This window comes from Cantharellus anzutake (genome assembly GCF_015039405.1).
Source record: "Cantharellus anzutake strain C23 chromosome Unknown EI90scaffold_197, whole genome shotgun sequence".
NCBI classification, from domain to species: domain Eukaryota; kingdom Fungi; phylum Basidiomycota; class Agaricomycetes; order Cantharellales; family Hydnaceae; genus Cantharellus; species Cantharellus anzutake.
The window spans coordinates 75,758-89,200 of NW_024067147.1; the positions used below are offsets into that span (position 1 = coordinate 75,758).

Below are 13,443 nucleotides of genomic sequence, written 5' to 3' on the forward strand. Positions count from 1 at the left end.
ATTTTGGCGTGTGATTTCAGGTGAAGCGTATGATCATGTTCTGAGCGCATGATATGAAGCCTAGAGGTATATGAAATTTTCCCAACTGATGTGGCCGTTATGGTTGTCAGATGCATTCAGATGAATGTCGCCATTGTCACTCTGGAGAGGAAGTAGGAGAGGACTCCTGGATGGATGTGCATTGTTGTTCATTGTGGAGGACAGTGTTCATCGCACGGGAAATCTGTAAACTTCCACCTGAATTGGATGCTGCTGAGGGCAGGTGGAGTTGAATATGTTTCGGATCGGATCTTACAGTTAACGTACCTCATTTTCAACAGCGGCCGAATGCCCCATGCAGTTGGCATCATGACTGGACTCACAGTTACAAACCTATTCACACTGATTCTGTATCAAAGACATCTGTAATGTTCACATGGCATGGCAGGATTTCCATATGGGTGTTGGGATCTCCCTGCTCTCATCTTCATCGTGTGACTGATTGGTAGTTGCGGATTGCAGGATAGTGTAGGAGCGCATGATTCAAACAGAGTTCTGTATGATTGGGAGTAGATCTTACCAGCAACTTGACAGGGATTTTTTGGGGGGCTCCCGCATTTGATATTCATTTTCATTTCTGAATGATGGGATTTTCCATCCCAATGGCTTCCATCAGTGGTCGTCGTTTGGGAGAGATGGGCAGTGGGAACGACTTTTGGCATTGCGCGACATCAGCATTCTGTGAAGTATATACACCTGAAGCGGATTTGCAACTAAAAGTACAGACATCAATTGTTTTTGGGAGGGCCCGCTTTTCCTTTTCCTTTCCACTTTCCATTTTCTGTCTTCTCTGCTATTTCCATCGAAGTGGTTGGTCCGCGTTCTTGACTGGGACTGGCCTCGGGAGAAGTAAATTCGGTGGTGGTTGATTGGGAGGGATGTGTAGTGTGATCATTATCCGCCATGGCAGTGGACTGAGTGGGTTTCATGGAACCAAACAGACGTTTGCATTTGTTGGGCGAGGATGATGAGCCTGTATCCCCAGTTCCATCCATGGTAGATACTGGTCCCACATATGAGATGTTTTCGATGACCCAATGTGTACGATTCACGGAGTCGGATTTCCATTTAGCTTGCACATCAATATTGGAACCCGGTCGTGGAATTCTGAATTTATCGAAGCGATGGTTAGAGTCGTCAAAGTGCAAATGCACTTCAAATCGAAGTAGAGTTTTGTCCTTTTTTTAAAAAAAGTTCAATGATTTTGCCATTGACCCTCTTCGGAGTGTACAAACCTTGGCACTATAAGCCCCAACGTTGAGACCAAATTCTCGACCACTGGTTCCGGTTGCAGTTGTGACTTGACCTACGAAATGGGCTGTTGCTAGACGACCATTGGAAGGTTGCATGTCATCTGCCAGTATTCCGAGGCTTTCTACGGTAGTCGCTTCCACCATCATCACCAGACCGTCAATAACCTCGGGACCATCGTTGATTATGAGTAAAGCACCAGAGATGTAAACTACTGTATCTTCTTGTGCATTTTCTTTCATAGCGGATTGAGAATACACAGACATAGTGATCTCGTGGACATTTTGGTCTCCAGTTGGTCTGTCGCCCGCCAAACACAGTGTGAAAGTCGAGCGGGGCCCTTCCGTATTGGCGCTGGAACAGACTGGGAATAAACCACAGATGTAACTGGAAGCCATAGATACAAACAGCCTTGCGCAGATCCGGGGGGGCAATGACAGAGTCAGATAGAAATCAGAGCTTTTTTACTGGTGCCAATCTTACGCGGTGATGAGGTCATCTTAGGTTGAGATAATGGGGATTCTGTAAGACAATGAATGGCACGCATGTGAAAAGCAGCGTATAGTTCACACTCAAGTTGGCAATGCTCAGTCCGCTGATCAATTGCGTTCCGTCCCTTTTTGGTGCATTGATATTTATCCTAACAACCTTTTATGTACAACATTGGCGACATCAGGTTTTTCATGGGGTAGAAAGAGTAATGCATGAGAACGATGTCGAATGCATGTCAATGCGGTGTATAATTGACCATGAGCAAACACATCTTCTCTACAATCCAGTACCATCCGGTCCAGAGTAAGGCCTTGACAACTATTGAAAGTGGTGGAATACGCTAATCTTAATGGAAATTGTTTATGGCGGATGGTGTATTGGGCGTATGGAGGTTGGAAATCGAAATTGATGTGGGGAATGAGATGAGAGACGTCCGGGCGGTTGCCTCGATTTAAGATTCGAATTTCAATCCATCGAGATCGGCAGTTAACTATTACCACATGTTGATTCTTAACCAAACCTTTGGGTACGGAAAGATTTCTGAGCAGAGCACAAATCGCCCCGGGTTTGAGGTGCAATTCATGATTGGGAGCTTCAGTAGATTTCACCAGGGCTAAATAGTCTGGAGAGGTGACAACATGAGTGTCATTCAGAGTGCCGTCGTCATCTACAATGGCATTGTAACTGAAATGGATTGCTATTTCAGATGTCAGTCTTACGGATGAAAGACGTGTGAGGTGGGGGACACACAGGCTGGACCTCGTAAACAATGCAGGATTGATTCATTGAAGTCATCGACTAACACATTGAGAGGAGTGAGGAACACCCGACGAACTGCTGTGAGCGGATCTGAAAGAACATGGTCGGGGAAAAGGAACTCTTGAACCACATTCAGTTGTTCAGTGCAGGGAAAGAAAGAGTCCAGATTGATATGTGATCGGGAATGATCCTCCCCAATGGCATCTACAAATGTACAGAGCTGGAGATCTTGCGCGTTCCACATTGGTTGTAACAGTTCAAGGCTAGTGAATTTCTGCCACTGAGGCCAAGAGAGCACTGAGTTCTGATACGTCTCTAATTCCGAAGCATGTTTTACTACTGGGGCTACTTGTCGAAAGTCCCCAATTGCAATCACCACTTTTCCTCCAAAAGGTTGTGGAACCCCACTGATAAGTTGACATGCGGCATTGATGGCTTCTAACACAGCCACATTTAGTAATGCGACTTCGTCTATGATCAGGAAAGGAGCAATGTTGATTAGATCGGCACTTGTGCGTGGGCGAAGGCGTAACGGATAGCGTGGCGACGGCCCCGACAGGAAGTTGAAGCCTCTTGATTTGAAGCGAGCCGGTAGATACAAAAAACCCCCCCAAAAAAGGAGGCGATGGGGCAGGTGGAGGGTAACGATGAAGACAAGTGAGAGTAGCAGCAGAGAAGCGCCAACAAAAGAGAAGAAGTGAAGTTACAAAAACAAGGCATGAGCCGAAAAGAGAAAGACACCGTAAACATCCGGGATCCAACTCGCAAAGGGTAACCAAGGCTAACTGCTGTCATATCCATCCCCAGCCATCGACTTCCGGTCCCTCTGATCCCTCCGTTCCAACTCCGCTCCTCCCTCACTAACCTTGGAGCCCCCGTTATTCCGCAATCCTCTCGGTACCCCTCGATGGTCACCACCCCCTCATTTCAATTTATTACCTACGCCTCCCTAAGTACGGAGCCCCGAAGACTTCCGGACAGCTCCGACGTCCGCTAGCGCACCCCCACCTCCGCTGGGCAATACAATCGCCTGCCCTGCAGAGCCCACCTTTGGGCTTATCCCTCCTTTCCGTTTCTGGGTTATCGCCTGCCTTTCCGCTAACCCCGCAAACCGACTCGTTGGTAATATTCAGTCGGCTAATGGTTAAACCCCGTTAGCTCCACTCCGTTCGGCTCCACCAATTGCGGAACCGTCTCCGCTGTAACCATATATATATCCCACTTGTACATAGGTTACGCCCCAGTAGAAAAATCAACTAGAGTTACCCCCCTAGGTTCTAATTGCCAGTCAGTAAGTTAGGGCACGGACGTGTCACTAGGCACAGCGCTCTTGGCAGAACTCGCTGAGGCCGAAGCCCTCCGCTACGGAGACATTCCTTCGTCTCGAATCTGGTCTCTGACAACTGCCTTATCCAATGCAAGACCGAATATTCAATGCCAACCAACCACCCTAACCAAAACTAATAAGAGAATTAGTTAGAAATATACGTCAGAGTTGTAGAAAAAGAAATAAACTCCAGCGTGCGCGGACGCAAGAGAGATAAAAGATTGTAGAGCAACAGCGTGCAGCGGACGCGAGAGGTGGACATGAGAGGTGGTGGCTGAGAAGCCAAAGCGTACCGCAGACGCAGAAGAGAAGGCATGGAGGCCAAAGTGCTCAGCAGGCGCGCATAAAAGAAAGAAGGCACGGAGGCCGAAGCGTACAGCGGACGCGTGTAAAGAGAAAGAAAATAAACCTACATACCGATCAAGCAGCAGAAATCAGAAATAAGGACACAATTTCATACCAGACAACTAAGAAAAACTGAACATCATGGATGAACAGTCTAAAGACATAAAGCAATGAATATTGCGTACAGACGAGGACTTGACCTAGCAAAGGGCACAGCGGATACCCAGAAGAAAACTGAGGCGCTGAGGCTGGCGCACACAAGTCATATTTAATCTCGTGCCTCCATTAAATTTAAACTTGTGCGTGGGCGAAGGCGTAACAGATAGCGTGGCAACGGTGTCACAGGGATTTGCCGGTGTACCATAAACGAGCCAAATCCCGCGATTCTACTACCCTCAGCAAGCACCTCACATCCATCACATGTAGCCCATATCCACTCACACTCCTTACACATATTTCCTATTTTTCCTAATTTTTCTGATTTCATTTCCGGTGTCTAGAGCCCGATGTTTCCGTTTTCTTATTGTCATGTGATACTCTTTCCTTATTTATCTATCGGACTCTTCCGGGACCCGCTGTACAGTTAGGTAGAGAGTTATCAGCACCAGACCCGACTGGACCAATATACCCATTCAGACCTGACCCTCAGTGAGATTCCTATCCCCCCTCCTTCCTGTCTCGAGTCTAGTTGGATAGACCCGTTACAACGGCCCTGACAGGAAGTCGAAGCCTCTTGATTTGAAGCGAGCCGGTAACATGGTAGAAGAAGAAGGAGGAGGGGAGGGATGGTGGTGAAAAATAAAAAGAGGGAGCTAGGAATCAAAAATCGAAGACCCCATGGGGGATCGGGCACAAAGAATCACAGGGTTCTTACGAATATAAATTCGCCAAGCATCAGAAGACCAACGACCTAAAGCTTGAATTCTTGAATCTGAAAAGCCAAGAGCGGCAAGGTGGGTGGCCCCTCCAGAGCGAAAGGAATGACTGGCAAATTCTTTCGGAAGACAAGTACGCAATCTTTGCAAAAACCAAGAACAGGAGGGTAAGGATCCATCACCTCAGACCCAAAGCTGGGGAAAGAAGGAGAAGGCATCATCTCGCAGTTGAAGGTAACGTTCGAAAATCAGAACAGGATTAAGTGGACCAGATCTGGACTGAATCAAAATAGGACTACCATGAAACCAGCGATCCGCTTTATGAGTGGGTAAAAGGAATTGGAAGCAACATAAGGAGTCGCGCTCAACTATGTCGACTGACCGACGAAGAACCAGCTTCCTGAACACCAGTTTTGAGGGGTCATCCGGCACAACCAATTCGCCTAATCGCAGCAAACCGTGAAAGGCTGTAAAAGCAATGGCGAGGAAAAGGCAGTCATCAAAGTCTTGAGAAGCGCCGAACTTTTTCAACAACAAGAGTAAGTGCGCATCTTCAATCGGCAACTTCCGGACGATTGGCTGGCCGTCAGTCCGCTCTGCTCCACGCAACGTGTTAACTACCATTGGGTGCTTGCGGGCCTCTCGAACCAAAGGATAACAAGGCTCCAAGTGGTGAGCAAGGCCTGACAGGTAAGAGGTAATCGTGCAGATTGAAATCAGTTTACCTGATGGCCCTGTCTGCTTCGCCATAAAAGAGATAAACAAACTAAGCATATTAGGAGTTGGCTCGGGGTTGTAATGATGGATTTGGCAGAAGGTAAGATACGAATTAATCCCTGATTGATAGGCAGATTTTGTTGACTTGTCAAGAGCGTTAGACAAATAAATCGCTCGCTGTCGATGCAAACGATCCAATGTCCAAGGGGCACGTTTGGGCTGACGTGCCTTGGCGCTTACTGAAACATTCATTCCCGTATCACCCCCAACCTATCCCGTGGAGGCCTGAAGGAGGAAATTTTCAGCCCTGGACAGTGAATAAGGGCCGAGTCGAAAAGGTGACGCGACAACGCATCTGCGACGGTATTTTCGGAGCCAGGGATATGAATAACTCGAACATCAATGTCGAAATCCATCATTGTTTCGACCACATGGAGGAGGAGTAGAACATAATTTGGTTCAGCGGCTAGTGAATGGAAGATATCGACCATGTTCATCGAATCAGTTCGAAGTAAAATGCGACGAGGTCTATCTGGTAACTGCGCAGCCCAATCAATTGCCGAGACAACTGCCAACGCTTCATTGAAAAGCGTGTCTCCAAAACGTAAGCTAGACTCCGAAATCGTTGCCACCATTGCAATCCTGATGTCCGGAGACCAGAAAGCCAATCCTACATTAGACGCATCTGTCAAAAAGGTCAAGTCTGCTTCGTGCTCCTTCCAAGTCCTGGCTCGCAAGAAGTTAACACCCGTCGAAACCTGGATTCGCTCTGTGAACCAAGTTAAGTCTAGTATGACTGACTTGTTCAAACGAATTGGCGCTAATGGAAGATTCTTCCCTCGAATTTTGGCATAAGAAGATTGAAGTGCCGGCCGTAAGAGTGGATAAGCATTCAATGCCCAATTGCAGTAGCCTAGGAGGCGTTGCCAATCTCGAAGAGGATGTTGATGGGAAGAATGTTCAAGAAAGGTTCTGATTTCAACTATCAAGTTCTCTCTTTTTTCGTTCGGCATGACGATCGTTAAGGTGTCGAGGCACACTCGGAGACCAATTATGGTGAGTTGCCGACCAAATTCTTGCTTTTTCTTTTCGTGTGGGATTCCTACCTCATCAAATAACCTGAGTAATTCCGCTTGTTTGCATGGGTAGGTTGAATCATATGGAACATAAAGTTCCAAATCCTCACAGGGCTCGAAAGAAAAAACGTCGTCCACATAATGCAAGAGTCCAGGTAAGTTTCTTTCTTCAATGCCAATCCATAGGACCAAAGCATAAAAGGTACTCCAGATCGCTCCCGAAGCCCGGTTCCCGAAGATGCAACAACGATCAATGTGGTATAAACCATCGATCATCGTCGCTTGTCGAGCCTGCCATCTCGGGTGACAAGGTAGCAATCTGAAGGCTGAACTCGCATCAGTTTTGAAGAGCCAAGCGGGTGATCGGCCATGCTTTTCCAAAAAAGAAAGTAAGAGGTTCCCCAAATCATGTAAATTGTCTGGCTTGAACGACCCTTCCTCCAGAGGTATTGCTGCATTCAAGGACGAGTCTCCAGCTGTATGATCGTTGACTAAACGAAATTTCGACGACCCAGTCTTTGGGACTGCGAAACACGGTTGCGACACCATTCCAGGAAGTAAGGTCGGCCCAAAGGCAATTGAATATCGGTCCAAAGAAATTTCCACATCTCGCTGCGCCCTCAAGAATTCCCGCTTCTCCTCATCCATCTCATTCTTCCCTCGGCGATTATCATAACCTTCTCGAAGTGAGACCAAACATTCGGGCTGCGCACCCGGCCAGAAACCCTCGCGAAAACCTTTCAGCACCGACTCCACCAGGGCTCGATTAGGGTGATTGATCAAGAGTTCCTCAAGCTTATCTGGACGGATAGGTGTCACTATTTTAAAGAGATGAGCATTTTGGGCGACAGTTTCGGTAACCAACTCATGGTCATAGTCGGTATTCGGGGTTATGGGTAATGGTTCTCTGAAGATAGTAGACGTTACCGAAGGTGTGCCCGATTTTTCGTTGCCCCACACAAATCCTCGCAGATAGCGTGGCTCTCTGATCGATCTTCTCCAATCACTGATCCTTTCCAGACTTCTTCCCTTCCTTTTGTTGACAGTTGATACGCCGATGCTCCCCCGGCACCGGCCACATACATGCTTGTATCGGCAGTTGGTATGGGGGGTTCCCGCATTGAAGCGTCAACAGATCTCTGAATCAAACCTCCCTCTCCCACTTGGGTTAGGTCGTTGTGATCCACTGCTCCCTGCAAAAGAGCCGAAGAGGAATGGGTGGTTAGTTTCGACGTCATCAAAGGTAAGTCTAGCATCTGCTGCGAGATCTTTTCAGAACCTGACATCGAAGTCAATGACTCCGCGCTCCTTATAGAATCCTGCTGAGGTAAAGAGTCGTCACATATAACGCTTGTACCCCTCAAGTTCTCCCTTCCTGTGTGGGTATATGAAGAGTACTGCTTCGGAGTAGGCTTCAAAGGCCCTTGTCCAGGTAGCTTCTCCTCGGATCATTCCTTTCGCTTCGACTTGATTAAAGACGAATTTGAAGCAACCGGATTCGTGGACCACCTCTTCATCCAAGGCCTGCCCCAACTCGATGGCATAGAGCTTGTTGAAATCCACGAATTTGTTGAGGAGAACTGCTTCCCAGAGTGAGTCGGGTAGAGGGGGCTTATGCAACTCGCCTTTGAGGTCTCTGAGTGCTCTCTTTCGCCTCTCCAAGTAATATTTCCGAACAATATTCGTCTTGGTGGCAAGGCATATGTTCTTAAAGTGCTCATGCTTCGTTCCCCTACTTGATCCTGCAAAACTAACGTGTTTTTTCCCATCACTGCTTGAGCTACTTCCTCTTGAATGGGTTTCCTCTGAGTCGCTTCCCCACTTGTCAGCATCCCTGAGGATTCCCTTGACTCGTTTTGCTCTTCGACTCCATCCATCTTCTTCATCACTCGATTCTCGATGACGCTTTCGTTGTTCTTGAGGGTCTCTGCCTTTACCTTTTGATTCAAGAGTAACTATGGTGGTATCTCCTTTCCCTTGCTCAAACCTGTCAATCAACGAGAAAATATGTTTGCATTGCTTTTGTAAATCGTAAACTTCAATAAGGTCGAGGGCCTCCTTTCTCGTGTGATTATAGTCCCCAGTGGATTCTGCATCTCGCACGATGTCCTCTAGGATGTCCTTCGGACCCTTATCAAAATCGGACTTGGGTGGATTCCTTCTCTCGATTCCCGTTGTCGCCTTTATCGAGGATGAAGTCGTTCCCAGTGTTTCAGTAGTTCCGTCCGTTCCTCCTGCCGTAACCTGGGGTAAAATTGTCTCTTCCTCCCCATCAGGCATAAACCTTCTTTGTATGGACGAAGGACGAGAGAATGGGCAGATCCGATAGATATAACGATGAAGACAAGTGAGAGTAGCAGCAGAGAAGCGCCAACAAAAGAGAAGAAGTGAAGTTACAAAAACAAGGCATGAGCCGAAAAGAGAAAGACACCGTAAACATCCGGGATCCAACTCGCAAAGGGTAACCAAGGCTAACTGCCTTATCCAATGCAAGACCGAATATTCAACGCCAACCAACCACCCTAACCAAAACTAATAAGAGAATTAGTTAGAAATATACGTCAGAGTTGTAGAAAAAGAAATAAACTCCAGCGTGCACGGACGCAAGAGAGATAAAAGATTGTAGAGCAACAGCGTGCAGCGGACGCGAGAGGTGGACACGAGAGGTGGTGGCTGAGAAGCCAAAGCGTACCGCGGACGCAGAAGAGAAGGCACGGAGGCCAAAGCGCTCAGCGGGCGCACATAAAAGAAAGAAGGCACGGAGGCCGAAGCGTACAGCGGACGCGTTGTAACGGGTCTATCGCCTAGACTCGAGACAGAGAGAAGGGGGAGGGTGGTAGTGTGCACGGGTGTGGTTCGTTGGGCCGGGTTTTGGTCCGTGGGTGCTACCGAGTCTGCAAAAACCTCAAACAAACACTCACCTACGTCTCTCTTGGATGTCAAGGCTGAGGATTCTGATAAGAGGGGTCTTAGACGTTATCAACTAGCTCAATGGGGGCGTTAGGGTCGTGGATGGCGTCTTTGCCACTTGGATGCAACTTCTGCTTGTCCCTTCACGGGTCTATTCAATACTGACTTGTTATGTACAAGCTGTTATCTAGTTTATATATGTTGGAAATGGAATGAATGGACTGGGGGAATGTAAACGGGCCGTTAGGCAACCGTAAATGATGAATATCCAATTGGGAACAAAGAAACAATAAAAGAAATATGAATGAATGGGGAAAATGTGACAACGGGTCCGAAATGGGAAATGTAAAAGTTAACTCCGCAACGCTTCGCCACAGCGCCCGCCTATCCTCCCGACAGCAACCTCCTCATCTCCAGCTTTCCAACGAGCCCCTATTCGTCCCATTTGGTGCAGTAGTTGTTGAGATGTGGCCATTGACAGGTGCTGTCAAGACCACGTGAGAGTATACTCCGTGCTGAACCATCCGGGTATGGGATTGCCATTCTGGGAAATGCTCCGGGGGTGAAGAAGGGTGGTAGAGCATCACTATCGGGTGGAAAGACGGCTGGGTTGTGAGTGTGGGTATGGAGGTCTGGAGAGGGGGTGAAATTGGCGGCGTGGTTGGGCGTGGGAATTTTGCTTGGGGTTGTCGGGAATGGTGGGGAAAATATGGAAAAATATGGAATGAGTGTAAGGAGTGTTGGATAGTGATAGAATGAGTATCGTGAGCGTCAGCGGATATGTACTGCGTGTTGGTGACCAAATTCCACAGAATCCGACTTTTTGCGGTACATGGAGTTGTCCCCACAACAGCGTGTAAAGAGAAAGAAAATAAACCTACGTACCGATCAAGCAGCAGAAATCAGAAATAAGGACACAATTTCATACCAGACAACTAAGAAAAACTGAACATCGCGGATGAACAGTCTAAAGAGATAAAGCAATGAATATTGCGTACAGACGAGGACTTGACCTAGCAAAGGGCACGGCGGATACCCAGAAGAAAACTGAGGCGCTGAGGCCGGCGCACACAAGTCATATTTAATCTCGTGCCTCCATTAAATTTAAACGTTTTGAATTTGGAGATAGAGAAGAGGTGGTTTCCAAATTGTCTTTGACAACCGGAATGAGATAGCCACTGTGAGCTGTCCATGCACAGTCATAGTTAGATGCTGCTAACGTGGTGGCACCCACAACAAAAGGGAGTTGGCCATGACCTCTGGCATAATGGATCAGTGCTTCGCTGACATGTGTTTTTCCTTGACCAGCTCTTCCTGTGAGGAAGAACAGAGTAGTGGTGTTGGATCCATGTCGATAAATGGCATCGAACAAAAGGTTGTACACGTGGTGTTGTTCTTCCGAAAAGCTACTGACCATGGAGTGGTTCTTTTCACGCAGTGAAGAGCGGAGAGAGAGAAAGTAATCCAATTGTGCATTAATTTCAGCGGAGTGGATGCTAATGTTGGGGAGACCGAAATCTACAGTGTTTTTCCCTCATTGTTGTGGCGAGCGTTGAATGTCTAATAATGCTCGAGCTTTAACCACTTCATTCATGGTCCCATTCAGGTTTCCTCCATAGTCACGTGCCATGTCATCAGCAAAACGATCCCAAATCAGAGTGGCTGGTGCACCTTCCAAGATCAAAAGAACAAAGAGAAAGCGCAGTTGAGCGGGAGATTTAAACGATGCCACTGCATCTTCCATTGCACATAATCCTTCCAAATCATTGGCAAATAAACCGGCTGCTTGGGCAGCCCATTGGAAAGAAGGATGGAGAGTTCCATCAATGGTTCACAGCGATTTGAATGATCGAGTGGGAAAGGTGAGTAGAAGAGCGCGAATGTAAAACACCTCTCCCATTCCGGGCCTGACAGACTGCAAGCGTTGAATTGTGGGTTGTTTACGTCGTAGTACAATTCGAGGGGGAATGTCGGGCAAAGTAGTTGCCTCAGACCAATATTCAGATGGAGAAGAAGAGGAGATTGGACGGAGAGTGAAAAGTTGGAAGTAATCAATGAATTTGATTTCATCGAACATCGGGTGAAGTGGGCGGTTAAAATATCGTATCAGATCTGATGCTTGTGAAGGGGCCCAACCCCTGGCATGTCCATTGAATGAGTACTGAAATCGATTTTGATTGGGTTCGTGGATTTTTAAACATGACACAGAGGGACGTTGTCGACAAATGTCATACGCGAGAATTCTCCATGCCACTTCAGGGGCAGAGACATATCGTCCTCGTATATACTCGTCCACAGCATCAACTTCAGTTACATCACCAATCCGAAATCGGGCATGATCTACTCCTTTGAACAGATATTTGAACAAATATAGAAAAACATCGGCAGTAAATACGATATCGACATTGATGTGGCCTTCCCATATTAAGAGTAGAGGAGCGGAATAGGGTACAACCCAAGCATCCTCCAGTGAACGACGTCGATAGGAAACACGTTGTTTTTCATTGAGCTGGGTGTAAGGTAGCACAGGATGTGGAAAACCATAAACACATTGACCATTCCGATTACAACAACTGGTGCGTGCATGTCGAGGATGGAGATGGTCATTACGATGGATCATGTGGGAAGTGACCAAGGTACGCAGACGACTGGGGGCACGAGGAATTTCTGCAGACACAATATAATCGATATGCTCAAAGTCGAGTCGATGTGACAGCTGAAATAAACAGTGGTAGTGAGAGAAACCAATATAAAGCAAAATTTCGATACCTTGACTACAATATGAGCATGTGGCAAACCACGTTTTTGAAATTCGATAGCGTACACCAAGTATTGGAAACCATTGAAGATGGTCTCCATTCTTTTGAGTAATCGCAATAGGCGAGCCTGAAAGCATCGGTTGAGTAGATATAGAGGAAAGAAAATGGAATATCTCACTCAGAATACACATGCGGTGATTACAGGAGCAGTGGTCGCAGTTTGGCCCGGTAATAGTCTCGCAGTGATTTCCGGCCAATTTGGATTGCAAGTTGCAGTGATCATCAAGTCCGGTTTACCATATTGACGTGCTAACGCAAGCGCATCTGCCACTTTTTCAGCATAGTGGATGGTAATTGAAAAAAATGTTGTTCTTCATCCAGTTCGTCTTCATCAGCTCGTAACAGTCGTTCATACTCGAGTTGTTTTCCTTGTTTAATGAGAAAGAGTCGTTGGTCTTCCACTCGGGAAAACATACATATCGATGATCCATTCACATCCTAGTCTCCACAATTGATGAAACCGAGGCTCAGTGAGGAGACGGTACTTGTACCATGAAATTTGAGTCCAATGGCCATGCTGAACATGACGGTAAATCTCCCCCCATCCTCCAATTCCGTGCGGGAAAAGAATGGGGTATTGGAGTGGCTCGTTAAGATAGAAATGGGAGTTGGAGTGGCATCATGTCGACGTTGGACATAGATTGAACGTGGGTCATGAGTGGCACCGGCACCGACATGGTAGATAGCGGCTATCTCATTAGAGACACCAGGATCTTGGATTTGCATGGAAACGTTGGGGAGTTGGGGAGTTGGGGTTGAAAGCGAGCAAAGTCTTGAAATTTGTGAAATAGAGGATTGATGTTAAGAAGTTCGACACGAATTGCCTCCACAGT

The 13,443-nt window shown here is 47.1% G+C and overlaps 1 protein-coding gene across 1 annotated transcript; it reads right to left on the bottom strand.

Moving 5' to 3' along the window:
• Positions 1-767: 767 nt before the first annotated feature.
• EI90DRAFT_3137678 (uncharacterized protein) lies at positions 768-1,532 on the bottom strand (the record flags this gene model as incomplete). The annotated part of the gene is made up of 2 exons (XM_039064863.1): positions 768-1,217; positions 1,275-1,532. 2 exons carry the CDS (start codon positions 1,530-1,532, stop codon positions 768-770), a joined length of 708 nt encoding a protein of 235 aa, XP_038907944.1.
• Positions 1,533-13,443: the final 11,911 nt, after the last annotated feature.